Source organism: Terrapene carolina, unplaced genomic scaffold (genome assembly GCF_002925995.2).
Source record: "Terrapene carolina triunguis isolate 2854851 unplaced genomic scaffold, T_m_triunguis-2.0 Scaffold132, whole genome shotgun sequence".
NCBI lineage: Eukaryota > Metazoa > Chordata > Testudines > Emydidae > Terrapene > Terrapene triunguis.
In genome coordinates, this window is record NW_020664483.1 from 14,801,038 (window position 1) to 14,820,920 (window position 19,883).

Genomic DNA, 19,883 nt, shown 5'->3' on the forward strand with positions numbered 1-19,883 from the left:
ATTGAAAATGGTGTGATTATATTGTGACTGTTATTTTGACAATTAAAATATGCAGAACTTTGCAGAATTTAAATTTTTTAAATTTTTTGGTGCAGCATTCCCTCAAGAGTACCAGTGTTCTGTGTGGCGCAATCGGGGTGCGGGCAGCTCGGTCGGGGATCTGGGTGCAGAGGGAATCTGGATGCACAGAAGCTTGATGCGGGGTTCTGGGTGCAGGGGGAATGGGACTCTGCAGGGGAGTCCAGGTGAAGGTGGTTAAGGCTCAGGGGGGGGGGGGGGGGGGGGGGGGGGGGGGGGGGGGGGGGGGGGCGCGGGGGGGGGGGGGGTTGAGTGCACGGGCGGAGGAGGGATCACTGTACAGGGAGCTGCTCCCTCTGTCGGCCCAACCCCTGTGCATCGAGACACCCTTGGACCCAACCTCCGCCACTTTTCAAACAAGGATTCTCTCTCTTAAAATTGCTGGTTTTATTTGAAGTGCATCAGTGTTCTGAATTGTTGTCTACATTTATTCTACATTTTAAACTTTTTATCTGGGAATATATTTATCTTTCTGGTGTTGAGAAGATGTCTACTTCAACTAGCCAGAAGTCTAAACCTTCTGTAAGTCACTGATCTAATCTTTTATTATGCTTAGATGAGCTAATAAAACAACCTGGGATATTAAGAAGCATGTGTTGCCAATGGGAAAAAATGGTTTGTCAAAACGATTATATTTTTATTAAGCCATGAGAGCACTCAGTCAGATCCTATTTTGTTATTACGCCAAACAAGTCCACTGTTCTTCTAGGGAAATGAGTTCAAAAGGACTGGCAGAGAGCGCTTGTCAGCACATCGTGAGCTCATTTATGTGAAAAGCTAGATCAGTTTTGTTATCCTCTTACTTGCAAAATTAGCCGAACTATTTCTGAGAACATGAAGCATGTTTTCATCTGCACCGCCTAAGTCTGATGGTGCTGACAGAGAAAGATGGATTAAGAATTTTTCGCTATTTCCCACCTTTTTTCTAAATACCACCTGTAGAATGTATCAGTAGCTAACCAATAGCAAACCATGGGTCTAGACTTGCATAAATGAGTTATTATAGGAGGTGGAATAAGCGTGAATAGGTTTTGGTTCCTCCCACAAAATAATGCTATGTATTATCAGTAGAGATGGGTAATTAGCTATGGCTGATACCTGTTTTACAAAAATATAGGAGTAGCTTCAATACTTGAAATATCTTACAGACCATGCTCCCTTTCAGGGCCATGGAGAAGAGACATTCTAACCTTTAACTGGTGCCCTAGTTCTGTCCTGACCATGAGTGATTTGTCACCATTTTGACCTGTACCAGTCCTTCTGCCCTGATGCCTGCATAACTACCACTGGAGTCAACGGGGAAGTTTGTATGCACAAGGACTGCAGGATCAGATTTTAACTAGTTCCCATGAATACTGAAACAGAAGCACATTCCCTTTTACTTCCTCTACAGTGTTGCTGGGTGGCTTTGCGTAATGTCCCTTTCCATTCCTTGGGAGGTTCTGCCATACTGACTTCAGACTTAGAGAGCAAAATAACAAGAGGTTCATTTTTATTCAATTCCACATCAGTATGCTGCCTAACAAACATGCTGTTTATTTTGATATCACAGATCCCTATTGGCACAGAGATCGAAGGGATGAATATTCTGGGACTGGTTTTGTTTGCTCTGGTTTTGGGAGTAGCTTTGAAAAAGCTTGGCCCAGAAGGAGAAGAACTGATTCGTTTCTTTAACTCATTCAATGAGGCAACTATGGTCTTGGTGTCTTGGATTATGTGGTAAGTGTGGTTGTAAATACGTTAACATGACAGCAGTGCTTCCTGGCTTAGGAATGTCTGTCTTTACCTGCCTAGCTGGGTTTTTGATGCCACATCCATCACCAGAGTAAAGAGTGAGTGGCCTTCCATCCATGCAATGAGTCTGATACTTGATGGCTGTTTTGCCCACTATATTTTCTCCTGTGTTTATCAGTGTTGCCTCTCGAAAATAAAGAATGCAGCCTCTTTCTTTGCACATGAGCAGTAGGCAGAAGGTCGCTCGCACCGTAGGCTGTCTCTTGAGAATGACAGACAGTCCTCTAGGAATCAGCTGCAGGACTCAATTTTGATTACTTTGAAAATCAAGCCCTATTTTTTCTAAGCATCAGAAACCTGGGTGAGAACACAATTACATGCCTAATTTTATGTGATGTTACTGTGGCTGCACAAGCAAGTTGGGAATTTGTACACGCAAAACCCCAATTTGCATGCGCAGTTGTAATAATTGCACATGCAAACTAGGTGCACAGTTGTGATCACATATTTTAGTTCATTCCTTTATCTTGTGATTATTTGAAACTCAGGCCCTGAATACAAACTAAGCTATAGCAATACGCGCAGAAAAAAGAAGACGTTTAACAATAACACAACATTATTTGGGTTCCAATGAATGTCTGCTGCTGAAGAAGTGCTTGGTTACAGAACTGACAAAACACAACTGAAAACCTCAGTCCCTTCATATAACAAGAGTAGTTAGTAGTTCCCATTAGAGTGACAAAATAGGGGAAAATCTTGACCCTATTTGAAGTCAACAGGAGTTTTGTCATTGACTTCAGTGGAGCCAGGATTTCACCTTAGATCTTAGGTCTCAATTCATATAGGAAAGACCTCTTTCACGTTCCTGGGTGGGAAGGGAATGTGGGAGCCAATACTTTCAACATACAGATAGGATCGTCAATTTTAGTTGGACATATTCCTGGAGGTTTCATCACATGACATAATCGTTAGTTAAAGATTAATCTTTACTTCCTGGAGACTCCAGGACAATCCTGGAGGCTTGGCAACCCTACCTACAAACCAACATCTCATTAACATTCCTAATCTCCCAGAGAGCCCTCCACAGCCCTGCACCCTCATCTGCTGGATGCCTATGTATTTTCTAAGGAGGCCGAACCTCTGATGATAATTTATTTTATCTCCTCTACAGAGTTGTAATTAGTGGGACCTCCCCTTCACCCACTTCTCTGGAGTCCATGCCTACATTTCTGCGTGACATTTGCCATGAGAGTTTTAGATCCCTGCTAAAGTATGAGGAGAACTAACTATCCTACTATCCAAAGTATAGAAATGAAAAACCATAAGTACAATTACAGTGAAAGATAGCTGGAATTCATTTGTCCCAACATTGTACAAAAGCTAAGGTCAATCATAAATGTTTCCAAGATTATATATATTTTAATCCAGTGGAAATCTGTTTTTTTTTATTTAAGTTTTTAAAAAGTAAATATTCCCATGTGGTAGTTGCAACTTGACCAGTGCAACATTAAGACTATAAAGGAAAGTAAAAGTGAATCCATTGATTTGTTTTTCATTGTCTAAGCTGAGAGCAAAACAAGAAGTAAAGAAACAGTGGAAAGAAGAAAGTGGAATTTTAAACACTCTTCCAGGTTTAATAATCTAAGGTGCAATTATTGATGGGGTAAGAGACGGTGTTAATTTTAGATCAGATTTGCCAGCTGAAAGACTCGATGTCCACATGGATAGGTTGGTTATGACTCTTCACAGTGAGCAACTCATACTTAGCAAAGACCTCTGAAAAGTTCTGCAGTTTCAAAGCATGTTTCTAAAACCACTCTGCTGGAAGAGTAACTTGTTTTACACCAGTTTAAGTGAAATCCAAACCAGAGCCCCAAATGTCATGCCTGCCATTCATTATGTACTGTATACTGAAGTGCTGGAGGTTACATCTTATGTAAGAAACCCAAACTGTTAAACTGTCTATGGGGAATATCATTCTGCCAAGCCCAATCAAACAATGCTTAGCCAATAGCATGTTACTCTAGTTGCTGAAACTGCTGTAGAGAAGAACCACAATCATTCAAGAAAAAAGAACGAGGAGTACTCGTGGCACCTTAGCGACTAACAAATTTATTTGAGCATAAGCTTTCGTGGGCTAAAACCCACTTCATCGGATGCATGCAGTGGAAAATACAGTAGGAAGATACACAACACACAGAGAGGACATGAAAAAATGGGTGTTGCCATACCAACTATAACGAGAGTAATCAGTTAAGGTGGGCTATTATCAGCAGGAGAAAAAAAACTTTTGTAGTGATAATCAGGATTACCACTCTGAAACCTGTAACCATTCAAGAAGTCTCTCAAATTATGCTCTGTCCCTTTCTAACTCCATGTATATACATCCAGACAGGTGAGTTTTTTCACTTGAACTGCTATTCTTCCCCTGAAGAAATGGAATGGATTCAACAAAATATCTGACCTTATAAATACATTAGTTTCTGTCATTAGGGATTTAAATTTAAAAGTCTCAAAGCAGCTTAAGGCTTTCACTCTGGAGTGTAATTCCTAGGCTATCAAAAACTGATAGGTAGTGGTTCTTGTACTCAGCTCATTATGAAGCTAACTCTCCACATTAATCAGCTGTGTGTAATCCTTTTCTTTGTGGATTATTGGACTGCTTCTGAGCCTGACATGGCAATGTACAGTAATTCTCACTTCTCCTCTTTCCTTCTCTAAGGCTATCAGTGTCCTCCGGATATTTATCCCAAATCTCTCACACTTTTCGAGTAATAGTTAGGGATGGGCAAAACTGTTCTTACAAGATAAGAAGTGTCTGGAATCTCCTCCCCTTCTGTGAACCAAACCCAACCACCAAACCTTTAAGGGCTGTTGTCAGCCAGTGGTTAAAGTAAATTGAAATAAGATGGGAAGCCTTCATCATACCAGCCAAGGAAGGGGAGCTGCTGCTCACACAGACCAGGGGGAGGACTGGGGCGCTGTACAAGAGGTGACATTGGTTCTCTCCTGAGGGCCGGGGCAGATTGTGGGATGGAAGAGGAAGGGACATGTCAGTGGATCTACTCATATTCTGATCCACCAGCTGTTACTTTGGGGGCCCAGGGACTGGAGTAAGCCTGGAAACTGGAGTAGTAGCTGCTGTGCTGTGGTGAGAATTTCTTCTCTCTTTGTCTCCAGGGAATTCCCCAGCACATAGCAAGGCTCCTTGAGCTGGAGACGTGTTTTGGGCCTAAATGCAGCTCCCAAGGAGCTCCCTTTGAGGACTATAAACTGTTGCTGACAAAGGAAACCACAAACAAATTATTGATGTCCGAAGATTTGTTGTGTGTATAGAGCTATAGGCCTGAGTGAGACTCCAGACACTCTGTTGTTGTAGACAAATACTAGAATTAAATGCCTTCCCTGGACTTGCCCTGTGCTTTCTGAGCTTCAGGAACTAACCTGGCACCCTCGCTGATGGAATAAAACTCCACAATAGACATCTTCTCCTGCACTCTCTCCTATGGGCATGCAATCTCCCTGATAGCTTCTGCCAACATTCCTGCACCATCTCCACTCCCGGCAGTGAAACTTACAGCCTTCCTGGATGTTTCTTTCAGGCCAGGGGCCAATGACAACTTATCCAGGCTGACAACATCCCCTTTAGCAACCAAGAGAGAACTCAGTCCATTGTAAATTTGTTTATCATAAGTGTATTGAGCACATGGCCCTGTGTATTCTGTGGTTCTGGAGGCATGGAATTTACTGCAGAGTGCTGTACACAGGTTTCCTGGCAGGAAGAATTTGGTCCCTAAAAATGAAAGTGGTCTGTGTCTTTTTTAAGGCTTGTTCCTCTTGCTTAATATTAATGAAAGACAACCCTTGTTTTTCTTTATGCAGGTATGTGCCTATTGGCATTACATTCCTTGTTGGAAGCAAGATTGTAGAAATGGAAGATATTGTCCTTCTGGTAACCAGCCTGGGAAAATACATCTTTGCCTCAATTCTGGGTCACGTCATCCATGGAGGAATCATTTTGCCGCTTATATATTTTGCATTCACACGCAAAAATCCTTTCAGCTTTCTCTTAGGACTTATAACACCATTCGCAACAGCCTTTGCCACTTGTTCAAGGTATGCTATTGTGCTTGTTTCTGATATGGAATAATGGTATGCTAAATCCATGTTTTAATTTGAACAAGTTTCAGATGCAAATATTGGCCCTGATCCTGCAAAGGACTGTGGTTAGGTGTACAGTATGCCCCTTACAGATTCCCACTGATGCCAGGGGGACACCAGGATGGGTAACTATACATCCGGGCATAAGCTTTTGCAATATTGATGCCATTATTAGCAGTGATGTGCAGCCCATATTTCAACAATTTCAGCGACACGGTGTGTGGGACTGGGGAATCTGTTTAAATGGGAAAGCAAAGAAAATCTCTTTCCTAACCATAACCAAGGAAGAAGGCAACACCACTTCGCAAACAAGCTGTGCTCTTGCTGAGAATAGTTATACATTACTCTTGGCCAAACTTTTCAGAAGGGACTAGTGATCTGGGGTGCCCAATTTGAGGCATTATAAAAGGTCCCGATTTTCAAAAAGTACTGACCCCCGACCTGCCCTTTGAAAATCAGGCCTTTTTAAGACATCTCAAGTCAGGCACCCAAAGTCACTAGTTAGTTTTGAAAATCTTGGCCTAGAATTCTATGTAGCAGTACTATGGAAATAATAAAAATGCTAATAAACTGACAGCTTATGCACTGGGTTGGATAGGACTGTACTGCTCCATGATTGTCTTATTTCCTGTCTGTTTCTAGCTCAGCTACTCTCCCATCAATGATCAAGTGTATTGAAGAAAACAATGGAGTAGACAAGAGGATCAGTAGGTTCATCCTTCCTATTGGGGCCACTGTGAACATGGATGGAGCTGCCATATTCCAGTGCGTGGCAGCTGTGTTTATTGCTCAGCTGAATAATGTTGACCTCAATGCTGGACAGATCTTTACTATTCTGTAAGTTGCTTGTGATTCAAACCACATCTCCCTGGCCCCCAAATGCCATGCTAAGCCTGGGGTCTTTCTGTTTTTAAACACAAATCATTTTTTAATACCTAGCAGTTCAAATTCCAGACCTACAGTTGCCAATTTTGGTTGGACGTATTCCTGGAGATTTCATCACATGGCATAATCTTTGATTCCTGGAGACTCCAGGACAACCCAAACCAGACCTCTGAACTGCAGTCTGTAAATTGCTGTGGAACATATTATCCAACAATACAAAAGGAGTCTTTCAAGCTTTATAAATCTCGTTTTGACGTGTACTGGAATTTAGGGAGGTTTGATAGATTTGGAGATTAAGGGCTAGATCTGAATCTTAAATGGATACTGAACATCTCAAAAACACCATTTGTGCAGAACTCTTCCCTCCATCTCAAGCTCCCCTTTCCCCATCCTCTGGCCAACAAGCTAGGTAATTCCATGGCCTCTCCTATGCCCCTGCCCTCCGTATCCTCCTTAACCCCTTGTTCTCTTTTACCTTTCGTGTTTGGATACCAATAAGTCACTTCTTTCTTTACAACCAATCCAAACCCTGTCCTTTCCTTCCCGTCCTCACTGCTAATAGCTGTGTTCCTCCCTGCCTTGATAATTTCCCACTTTGTCTACGGTAACTTCCCTTTCTCTGGCCTTTCCAGTGCCCATGCCGCTGCCCTCCCGTCGATCCAGAATGCTGCCCTTGAGTTCATCATCTGCATGCAGCACTTTGACCACATTGCTCCCCTGGCGCTCCGTTTGGCCGCTCCACATCGCCTTCTGTGTCAGTTTCATACGCCTTGCCCTCACGTGCTGGGTGCCTCTGCCCTGGCCTGTGTCCCATCCCTAGCTTTCCATGACTGCCTTGTTCGGAGCCTTTACTCCGCCTATCACTTTACATGTTCCTTTTGTGCCCTCCTGTTTGTCTATCAATACTGCACCCATCCCTGTGCTAATCAAATACCTTCTCCCGCAAGCACCCTCATGCTGGGCTGTCCCTTCCACACCTGAAATACCCTATATACCATGAGCCGTCTTTTTCCTCCTTCAGATCCCTCCCCAAGACCCTCCAAAATCCCTCAGTGATCTCACAAATCATTTTAACACCCCTAAGCCACCAACGTTCTGCATTCCGCAGACATCCCTGGGACATATTCTGGGTGCTCCGCTTCCTTCCAGCCATCCCTATTCCTGTTATTTGCTTCCTTCCCTTGCTCTTTTGCCTGCATGTTGTCCATTTGGATCACTTAGGATACGTCTACACTTACCGGAGGGTCCGACGGCAGGCAATCGATGTTCTGGGATCGATTTATCGCGTCTGGTTTAGACGCGATAAATTGATCCCGGATCGATCCCGGAAGTGCTTGCCGTCGACGCCGGTACTCCAGCTCGGCGAGAGGAGTACGCGGCATCGACGGGGGAGCCTTCCTGCCGCGTCTGGACCCACGGTAAGTTCGGACTAAGGTACTTCGAATTCAGCTACGTTATTAACGTAGCTGAATTTGCGTACCTTAGTCCGAAGTGGGGGGGTAGTGTGGACCAGGCCTTACACTCCTCTGGGCAGGAACAGATCTAATTCTGACTGCAAAGCATCCAGCACACTTTGATTGCTGTTATCATTTTTCATGTAAATAGTAGAGATACACCGTGATGCACGTTGCTCATCTGAAAATACACTGGTAGTATTCGCAGCAGAGTCATTACTTGGATAGCTAGTTTTGATTCTTGCAGAATAACAGCACTCAGTACCCAACAGTATTAATTTCTATTATTGGACATCTGCAGAATACATGGCCCGATACGGAAGAATTTGTAGAGAAAGAAGTTACATTTGCCCCCCTCCTTTTGCTTTGGTTAAAATTGACACTGTAGGAAAATAGGCACCGTAACCATTGAATGAGTGTGTTACTGAAACTGCACTAACGCGTGTTTGAAAACATTCTCAGTGTGACTGCCACTGCAGCCAGCGTTGGAGCGGCTGGAGTCCCAGCTGGAGGAGTTCTTACCATTGCTATTATCCTGGAGGCCATTGGACTTCCCACCAACGATGTATCCTTGATATTAGCAGTGGACTGGATTGTGTAAGTACTGTGTAATATATATCTGCTGCTGCATATGTAATTGGAAGCACAGCACTTGGGGAACAAAAGCAATAGTCTAGAAAATAAAAACGCAAATCTCACAGTTGTATATCGAGTTTACACACACACACACTCTCTCTCTCTTCACCAGAAAAGGCCAAGAGTAACATAATTCAGTTTCAATTAAATAAGAACTGTGGGGCAGATCCTAAAGTACTTATTCAACTTGTACTTCATCTTTGCTGAGATGAAATTCCCATAGATGCTAGTTCCCTTAAGAGGAATTATTTAGAGCTGTACAAAGGGTATTGCTAGAAATTAGATGGAAGAAAAAGAGAACTGAGGCTGAATAATGGAGGAAGCTTCCTGAGCATTGGATTCATTAGGCGGTGCGACAGTCTCCTGGGGAAAGCAGTACACATCCTGTTGCTTCAGACATTTAAAAGTAGGTTAGACAAAGGACTGGGAACAATCCTACATTGGCAGAAGAGTGGAGTCAGGGGACAAGCAGTGATCAGAAGACAGAGCTGATATTGCTGCATGAACATGTTATTGGACAGGAGCAATTTTCATCAGGAGTTTAGTTAGCTATTTTTTGCACCTCTCCTTTCTTTGCTGTTGGAAAGGGCCAGATAAGGCCCAAATTCTGACGTTCTTATTCAGTTCTGCTCAGTTCTTACCAAGACAAATCTCCCTTCTGAAATCAGGGGAAATTATCCTACAGCCTAACAGATCCCAGCGTGAAGAGTCTGATCCTGCTATTCAGCCTAACTTTCTTCTCGTGACTCTTAGATTTACCCTCTTGTACCGCCCTAAATAACTCCTCTCTCGGGGGAAAGGTTAAAAGCCTCCATTTGTATAGCTCAGTTAAGTGACATGGGGACCATCTGCGAATACCTGAGAGGTGTAGATAGCTCTCCGGTCACTTTAACTGAGCTATCCAAAATGGGGCTCTTCGCCTTTCCACTCAACCAACCTCTTACCCCCTTTAATCATTGCTGTCCGCCTGTGAACTCCCCCCAATTGGTGCCCATGCCTAGCTACAGCAAAGTTTCACCCACTGACTCTGAACCCCTCCGTGCCCCGATGGCCAGAAAGTGTATCAATCAATCTTAATAACCTAGAAAGCCTAACATTAAAGTACTTTAACACTGACCTGGGAGTGCTAGTGAAATAACAGGTTTACAGTGCGCTGACCTAGTCTGCAGTCAAGACCATTGGCTGGAGAAGCCTATTGAGACAAATCCTTGGCCCAGGTTATTGTTGGATGCACAAGGCAAGAGAAAAGGGCAACAATCATTTTTCCTTCCCACCTCACCCCCACCCACTTTGTCCTCATTGTGCAGGGCCAGCCATAGTCGCAGTCCTTGTGCTTCCTAGAGGCACTGGCCTTGTCACCTAGGGCACTAGCCACTTTAAAAGGGGTTGTGGGAGGAGGCAAAGCAGTAGCCCCACCCCCCTCCCTCCACATGTGGCCACATGACGCACCTTCCTGACGGGTGTGACAGTGGCTGCACCGTCCTCTGTGGGCCTGGGAGCTGCAGGAGTCGTGGTGCATAGGGCTTCCCCGTGCTCCCTCTACGTCTGGATGGCTCTGAGCCCACTCTTCATTGAGGACTAAACTGCGCTCTCTGAGTATCACGTGCCTCCTCCACACAGTCCCCTTCCCTTCGTAGTACACAGCAATGCATTGCTGTCAGCACTACACGGGAAGCAGCCTGGTTGTTGCAGCTGATGTGGTTATAATGATGAGGATGGTGGGGCGGGAGGGAAGTAACCTTGTGACTCATTTTATTGCAAAGCGTTGAATAAACAAGTAGTACCAAGTCACAAGTTAAGCACATGGTGAAATTAGGCCATGAGCAGACTGAGTGAGGTCCCAAAGCAGAGAGGGAAGAAATGTGCCTGTTCTTAGCAGATAGCCGTTGTTTTAATCCTCTCTCCCACTTCAGAGCGACAACGTGATCCGGAAACCTCCTTCCATTACACTGTAGCCTTGTCACATTCGCTTGTGGTGCATGGCCAAGGGGCAGCAGGATGGGACATGGTGCCAAAGCTCAGACAGCAGCACTAGTGATGGGGGAACCCTTTGTGCCTGATTTCATACTCACCTGGACATCATGGGGTGGAAGGTCTGACTCAGGCTAGAACATCGCCAGGTTTCACTGCGCTTAGAGGAGGCCGGAAAAGGAATGGAGCAAAGGCAGTGAAACAATCCAGTGAAAGCTGGATGAAAAGCTGGGCCCAGTGGGACAGAGGCACTAATGAAAAGGAGCTCAGTGGGGGAGAAGGAAAGGCATGAACAGAGCCTGTCTACGTCCTGGAACAGGGCCCCCACATGTGCTCGCTGAGCTTTTGGGTGATGTAGATATTACAGGCTTCCCTTCAGTTAAAAACAAAGAGCCCAATTCATCCATATCCAAACTTGGCAGCCTGCCCCACCTCTGTGATGGAAGACTAGCAGTGGGCCATGAGTGGCCATTCAGGGGACTCAAGGTCAGGAATGGATTCAGGGCTCTCTCTTCCTGTGCTGGTGGAGACAGGTGTGGAGGGAGGGAAGTGGAAGCAGTGGGATAGTGGAGAAAGCCCATCTGTCTCAGGGGAGATCCCTTGTGTCCCCCCTGTCTAGAGGTGAAGTGTTACACTGGCAGCTGCAGAGGAAGCATAGAGATTGAGAACAGCCAATGCTAATAGTTGGAGCCACCCATAAAACACGCTACATTTCTATAATACTTAAACTATGATGATACCTATAGAGAACAGCTAATGCCCCTGTCAATCCACGAGTATTCCTTCTGTCTCCATTGTCTTCAGTGGCGTTACACTAGGGATGAATTTGGCCCCATGTATTGAATTGTATTGCTTAAGTTAAAAGGGTGCCTATGTGCTTTTGCCATTGACCAGGGACCGAACTACCACTGTTGTGAACGTTGAAGGAGATGCCCTGGGAGCAGGTATCCTTCATTATCTGAATCAAAAAGAAAAGACGGTGAAAGAGCAGGAGCTAATTGAAGTCAATGTAGAAGCGATTCCCAACTGCAAATCTGAAGGGGAAACATCACCTCTGGTAACACACAGGAACCAAGTCCCCACCCCAGCCAGCACTGCGGAGCCAGAGTCAAAAGAATCAGTACTGTGAACTCGGGAAAAACTTGCAAACAGGTGGACTGCTGCCTTGTTAACATGCTAGACCATTTGCACTGTTGTTAGGGACTAGCTGTGTGTTCACCTTTTGAGTTTCAGTGGCAATGATTTGAAGCTACAGACTTGTTAGGCGTATGTCTGTCTATCTCTCCCTGGAGAGAGCAATCACTTCATAATGATGTTATGATGTTTCCTACAACACAGGTATGTGTGTGGTGTGTGTACATGCATACATGTATATGACAACAGTACCAATAAGGATTCTTTTTGGGGGTTAAAAAGATATTTATTAGTAAAAGTCCATGGGGAGGGGAAAAGAGGCTAACAGAGAGGACATACTGGTTGTAGATGGAATTTGCACCACAAACAGGTCTGAGAACTAGGGGATCCCAAATGGCAGGGTAATGTTATGCAGGAACCAGTACTTTCTCAGAAACACCTATTTAATAGTATCAAGTGGGAAAATAGAAAGTGCATTTCTAACACACACACCCTCCTTGTCCTTTGTGCACACATTACAGCAAATAAATACTGAAGACCAGTCATTTTAAAATCCAAATTAATAGCTCAGAGGAATCTGATCTTCATTCTATTGCCAGGCAACTTTATCAAAACATCCCCAGGAAGCAGACATTGTGGCAGCGTTCGCTCTCTATTCTCCTAGCTTTCGGTGACAGAAATCAACCCCACAGCTTTAAACTCTAAAATAACAAAGATTGGATGCAGACAAAAGATCTGCTTTACTCCCTATTTAAAACTGACAAACCAATTTTAAGCCAGTTTTGGCAAAGTAATTACACTTGGGCTGAGAACTTCTATAGCAAGTTACAGTATAACTGTGTCTACAAGAGAATTGTCTATAACAACACTGAGTGACAAAGACTTCAGCTCTACGCACCTAAACACACACGTGCATCTACTGCCCCTCGAAACTGTTCATGTTTCTTTAATGGCTCAAGTCAGATGTCCTGGGACACATCCTTTTCCAAGCAACATTTCTCAGACGAGAAAGGAATCTCAAAACTCAAAATGGGGAAACTGATGAAAAATCCAAAGCATTATCCCCTGGATGGCCAGAGTAGGGACTACTGATGGCATGAGAGGGGAAGGCGTGAGGAGTCCAGTGATTCCTGCTAATCCTGCTGGCTCTTGGGACGGCTGTGCCTCCCCCTCTTTGTACGCTGCCCTGGTGTCCCTGTCCCTTCGAGCAGCAGAGCCAGCTTGACGGTTGTGCTGCTGTTAGACCCCTTGTCTGTAGCAGTTCACTCTTCTCGTGTCCGTTCTTACCACAGGAGGTGGAAGAAGCCATAGGCCAGGACTTAATGGTGCAAGTTTTAATTCCTACAGGGTATTCTGCCTGAAATTGAACCAGCTGCTCCCTGACTTCTACACTGCCCCCACAGGGCCAGAGCCACGGCTCATTGAAAGCAATGGCCAGACTGCCACAGAGACAGGGCCCCAGAATGAACACTGTTCAAAGGGTGGGGCTTCCCTTTCCTCACCCGTCAATGCAATGCAGAGCCCCGGCTCCTCTCCATGTGAGCCTCCCAGGCGTGGTTAGCATGATTATTGCTTGTGGAACAGAGGGGAGCAGTTGTGCTATTGTTGGCTTGTCTCAGCAATGAACGTTTACCCTGGGTAAAAAGCAGCAATTCTCTCCCTTAGTCTTCCTTTACCAACTGCTACACAAGGTGTACACGGGGATCACAGCCCACACCAATGAAACGCAGCCACCTGTGAGGTGAAATGAATTGTGCACAGCAATGCTACACACGTGCTTAAGATAGGAAGCGAGGAATGAGTCAGTCAGCTCTGAAACTGCACATAGAATTTATTCCTTTGATTTAAACCCATGTTCAGAAAAAACGAGCACACGACACTCCTTGACTCGTTTTAAAAAGACAGTGGTATAAAGAGACTCTGTGCTCACCACCCAGCACCTGACAGTAATATCACAATCTTACAATCCCCCGTAAGATTCCTCCCAGTTCCTCTCAGCTCAGGAACACAAAAGGGACCTTACCGCCTGTCCTGAAGGTCAATACACTAGGGATATTTTGGACCAACGTGGGGTACGACTCTTAGATTGGCAGGCCCCTGACAGAATACCCTGCCCCCTCTCTCTGGGGTGCCAACCCAGTTGTCCCTATTCCACAGTCCCAACTGTGGCAGCATAGCGTGTTCATTAGGTCCCAGGCCATTGAGGGCCTTATAGGGCAAAGCGCATAGTTCAGATTCTACACAGGACCTAATAGGTTGCCTGGGCCGATCCAAAAGCACGGGTGTCATGTGTTCCCCATGGGACATACCCTGTAACAAGCGAGCTGCGGAATTCTGCACCAGCTTCAGTTTCTGGATAGATTTTAGATGGCGCCTCATATAAAGCACATTGTGTTAGTTACATTGAGGGAGGTAGGCCAATTACTGGAGTTGGAATTTAACCAAGGCTAACACTCCTGCTTGTGCAAAAAAGTGCCAGAGGATTTGTATGGACCACAAGATTGTTCAGGACCATTCTTCTTAAATGTTCAAGAAATCTGGAATCTTGCAGGTAGCAAAACTATTTTAAGCTTGTAAAATGAGCCAGTCCTTTCATTATTCTAATGTAGCAAGAAACATCCAAGAGATTCCCTGGAAAATCACTTTCTCAGTGCTAGTCAAACTACACATGTCTTTTGATAATCCTTGTCATAAGTAATATTTCTCATTGTCTGCTCTTATACATGATGTTACTTGCCTTAAACACTGTGCAGTCCTATATGATGGCGTTGTCATTTCTACTTGGGTGTTCCTTTTGTTTGTACTCTTTGAGTTGCATGTACTATGCAAAATTGTAATGGATCCAAGGTTATAGTATCTTTAATGCAAATGAGATTGTACATTTTAGCAGCTGTCCTTGTTGTAACATGGGGCCTGATCGAAAACCCAATTAAGTTGATGAGAAACTTTCTGTTTACTTCACTTGACATTAAATCAGGTCCTTAAAATAACATCATTACCAAAAAAATTATATAAAAGGTCCTTGAAGCGTCTTCACTGTTCTTATTGTGTAGGACTGGCCTGGTATTCGGCTATAGTACTTATGATGCACCAGACCGTATTACACAAAGAACACCGTATTTCAGAGCACTTTACAGAAGCTGTGGCAAAGGGACTGCATGTTGGCAGACAAAGCAGCTGTGTGTGCTCAGCAGCCAGGCCAATAAAGCCAATCACATCTGTACTGCTGCCAGCACAGATCACCAGGATTTCTTTGAAATATTGATACGATCTGTAAACAATTCCAATTCCTTTGCATGAATGTGTATAATTGAGTTGTACAATTTCACTGGTCCCTTCCTTGATTTGTCTCCAGGCTGAAAACATGTTGAGTCAATTGATTTTCCTTCCATTAATATACCAGTTCCCTTGTGTGAATCAGAATCAGAAGGGGCAATTGCTGTCCCTTCTCCTTGGAGCCAGCGTACTCCACAGGGGTTGAAAGATAGCCCTCCCTCAACAGACTCCAGGGTGCTATGGCATCTTCTGAGGTTGTGCCCTCCCTTTCCTGTGGTTGCACTCTCTAAGGGGAGGGAGCCAGGGACCAGGATCATGGATAACGGCATAGTTTAGGTGCTAAGGCCCTCACTTAACCCTATTCAGCACTGGTGCAGCTGCATGGATTTCATTGAGGTTACTACTGATTTATACCAGTGAGAGGGGAGGCAGAGAGGGACCATAGGTGGGATTAGAAGATCTACCAGGTTATCCACAGCTATCTCAGACTCTCTGGTTTAGTGGTGGGTTTCTCTGACACAAGACCATTGTTTTCTTGATATCATTCCTGGAAACGTTATTCCACAAAGCGCTATTTCCACAGTATGACCTCACCAGCCTATTCCAGCCAGCAACGCTCGTGCAAATACTGATTGCAGAAGTGGCTGGCACTTCTGAGTGTGACATCAGAGAAGAGAGTGCCACATTGTTGTTCAGCGGGTAGAGGTTCTTTGGAGACTTCAAGTAACCTGCCTTTGCTTTGGGTAGGAGGCTTCCTCTGTAATGGGAAGTATGTAAAGTTTCCTAGTTCGAACAGTCCAAGAAGTTATATAAACAGGAGTATTCTAGTCCTTCTTAGGATTCATAGATTCATAGATTCTAGGACTGGAAGGGACCTCAAGAGGTCATCGAGTCCAGTCCCCTGCCCTCATGGCAGGACCAAATACTGTCTAGACCATCCCTGATAGACATTTATCTAACCTACTCTTAAATATCTCCAGAGATGGAGATTCCACAACCTCCCTAGGCAATTTATTCCAGTGTTTAACCACCCTGACAGTTAGGAACTTTTTCCTAATGTCCAACCTAAACCTCCCTTGCTGCAGTTTAAGCCCATTGCTTCTTGTTCTATCCTTAGAGGCTAAGGTGAACAAGTTTTCTCCCTCCTCCTTATGACACCCTTTTAGATACCTGAAAACTGCTATCATGTCCCCTCTCAGTCTTCTCTTTTCCAAACTAAACAAACCCAATTATTTCAGCCTTCCTTCATAGGTCATGTTCTCAAGACCTTTAATCATTCTTGTTGCTCGTCTCTGGACCCTCTCCAATTTCTCCACATCTTTCTTGAAATGCGGTGCCCAGAACTGGACACAATACTCCAGCTGAGGCCTAACCAGAGCAGAGTAGAGCGGAAGAATGACTTCTCGTGTCTTGCTCACAACACACCTGTTAATACATCCCAGAATCACGTTTGCTTTTTTTGCAACAGCATCACACTGTTGACCCATATTTAGCTTGTGATCCACTATAACCCCTAGATCCCTTTCTGCTGTACTCCTTCCTAGACAGTCTCTTCCCATTCTGGATAGCAGGTGTCAGCATATAGGGACCTGTGGGTTTCACTCTGGTACTTTGAACATCGCTCAGGCTGTCAGTGTGAGGAGCAATCTTTATATTGCAGTTCCAAAGTGCTGCTGTTTTTATTATGACGTTGTGGTGTGGCCCTTTTCCCAATTAAGTCTGTCAGTTTGCTGTGATTCCGCTGTGGGATGTACTACGGGAGAGAATGCTTCTGGTTCAGAGAGACAGCCTGTGAGAGGCAGGGTGGGCTAGAGATAAGTATGGGATTGGTGGCCAGGAACCCCTGAGGTCTAGTCCCAGTTCTGCCACTGACTCAAATCACTTAACTTGTCTGACCCAGATTCTCATTTACACTAGGTCGACACTAGAAGCGCTACATTGGCGCAACTTCAGTGATGCAGCTGCTCCACTGTAGTGTGTCTGGTGAAGACGCTCTATGTCAATGGGAGAGCGCTCTCCCATCAGCACAATCACTCCACTTCTGTGAGAGGCGGAAGCTATGTCGGCATCAGTGCCTAGGTCGCTGTCATTTGCACCGCTCAGAGGGTGTGTGTCTTTTTCACACTCCTGAGCGATGTAAGTTACATCAACTCAAGAGGTAGTGTAGACCTGCCCTAAGACTCCTTTACAACAATTTGGCACTGGGACTTCAATGTCTGTTTAAACTTCCAGCATGATGTAAAGAGGCCTTAGGTTAAAAAAGAGAATCTATCCCTCTCTCCTCATTTCCCTCTGCAAATGGAGACAGCACAGTACGAAGCCACACCTGTGTGTGTGAGTCGCTGTTCGTGCCTCGGAAGCATTGCAAGGAGTGAGTCTGAAACACAATTTCAACACATGAAGTGCTCCATTAGCCTATTCCAGGCTTGAGGAAATGCAAATCCCTGCACTCTGGCAAAGATTTGTGGGGGGGCCAGGCAGAGTGCAGAGATTTGTCTGGTATACAATTATTGAGAAATAAGCAGAGTATGCCAATTCCAGGCCTCTGATAAGCCGCTACTGGCTATTAGCCATTAACACAGAGAAATAACAGTACAATTCTGGATCACTGACTGTCCCACTTTTCTATATGCTGAATGGCTGAGGCAAAAGCTTCTCCGTATAATGCACATCAGCTTTTATATAACCAGAAAGAGGACTTTGTTGAGTGTATTGATGAGAACCATGTTCAGTTGCCACTTCATTTTCATGGAAGAGAGAAGGCGGCAAGGGAAATGATTCCAAGACCTTTCCCAATGTTGGACAGCACATTGAAGGAGCTTGCCCTCTATATATTCCACGTGATGCAAACGGCTCAGAATTTGTCTAGCTACAATAATGCCATCTTCACACCTGAAGAAGTTATACAGCTCACACTGATATTAATTCTTTACGCATCCATTGTGCCGCCCACACACAGATAGCTACGGACATTTGTGATGGGCAAGTACTATCGTCCCCTTTTACGGGTGCAGAAATGAATGCACAGCAACGTGAACTGACTTGCCAAAGGTCCCCAGAAAGTCTGAGACAGAGCTAGGAATAGAACTCAGTTCTCCTGACTTCCAGTCCGGTGCATTAGCTAGAAGTCTCTCCTTCCCCTCAAAATAAGGAATATGTAGTGGATGCAGAACATCATTCTGGGGTTAATAAATTGGGCAGGGAATATTACTGTTTGAAGTTGAGGAAATATGTCACAGACTCTGGTTTATACTGGGTGGAAAACTAAAAGTGAAGAGTTAACGTAAAGGTTCATCTTTCACTTGAGCTGGAGTTCCCACAAGCTAAGAAACATGAACTGAGGGTCTCATTCATTTGACACATATTCCCTTGGTTACGTCCCGACAGGCCTGATTCTGAGGTTCTGAGCATCCTCAAACAACAGCGTGTGCTATTCATATTTTACCACTGATTTCAGTGAGAGCTGAAGAGCCTCAGCATCTCAAGAGGATGAGACCCCATATGCCTCACTCAACAAAAATGCACAGTAGGCTTTTCCAGGTAAGCAAGTTCTCAAAGGGCCACAGAAGTTGGCTGCAAGGCAGGCTGGCCTACTCATACAAAAGGTCAACCTGCTATAGAAACCTGACATAGGAAACAACTGCAAAGGCAACCCTGTATTAAAGCAACATGAATGTTATGGTTTTAAACCCACAGAGGCCAGGAAATACAGCATGAAGGCTCCCAGGATAACGTTCGCTCTGCCCTTTTGCAACTCTGCGTTATGACAAGGTCTTTCATCACATAGTCGAATAAGGCTGATCAGAGCAACATACTATTTAGCTAATATTTACTTTGTGAACAAAGACGAACTATGTGTACATAAAACCTACGCTAACTGCAGTACAAATTGCAGAACTAAATATGAGATCTTTCCAGAATGCTTTGCTACAAGGAAATTTTATACACATTGCCAAAACCCCCTAAGTATTAAACACATTCACACAAAAAGAACAGTATTCATATTGTGTAACAATGAAAATAGCCCCAAATATTAACTAGTACACACTGGAGCTTACATCAGTACTAACAGAAACTCGAATTGCTGGGCCAGATCTTCATCTGTCATAAGTCACCATAGCCCCATTGATTTTGATGGACTTGACTTCAATGGTGATACCTCAATTTACACCAGCTGAGGATCTGTCCCAATATTTTTTTCATTTTAAGAAGCTACTGTTCATGAAAATGCCCATCGTGTAATAAAGAGGAAAGGGGTGCGTATTTTCAAAGATTGTGGGACATACCCAGAGGCATCTTCATCATGGGGCACTCATCATTAGCCAAGTAGCCATGTAAACTGGATCCACTCAAAGAAGATTAGTTCTGGAGATGAATCAGCCCTGATCCCCAAGAAGGTGGCCCTAATTCCTTGGATTCATTTCCCCACTCTGTATTCTGCCTGCAGAGGTGACTCCTGCCGTAGTAGTTGCTGCCGTGGGGAAGAGATCAGAGCTAGGCCCAGGGCCCTTTAGTGCATTGTGAGTAAAGTTACCACTGTCTCCTCTGACTTGG

The 19,883-nt window shown here is 44.6% G+C and overlaps 1 protein-coding gene across 1 annotated transcript; it reads left to right on the forward strand.

Moving 5' to 3' along the window:
• Positions 1-957: 957 nt before the first annotated feature.
• On the forward strand, positions 958-15,043 carry SLC1A4 (solute carrier family 1 member 4). Its single transcript, XM_026653168.2, has 5 exons — positions 958-1,797; positions 5,695-5,928; positions 6,616-6,810; positions 8,775-8,909; positions 11,814-15,043. The coding sequence occupies exons 1-5, from the start codon at positions 1,427-1,429 to the stop codon at positions 12,046-12,048; spliced, it is 1,170 nt and encodes a 389-aa protein (XP_026508953.1). The 5' UTR covers positions 958-1,426; the 3' UTR covers positions 12,049-15,043.
• The last annotated feature ends 4,840 nt before the right edge of the window (positions 15,044-19,883 follow it).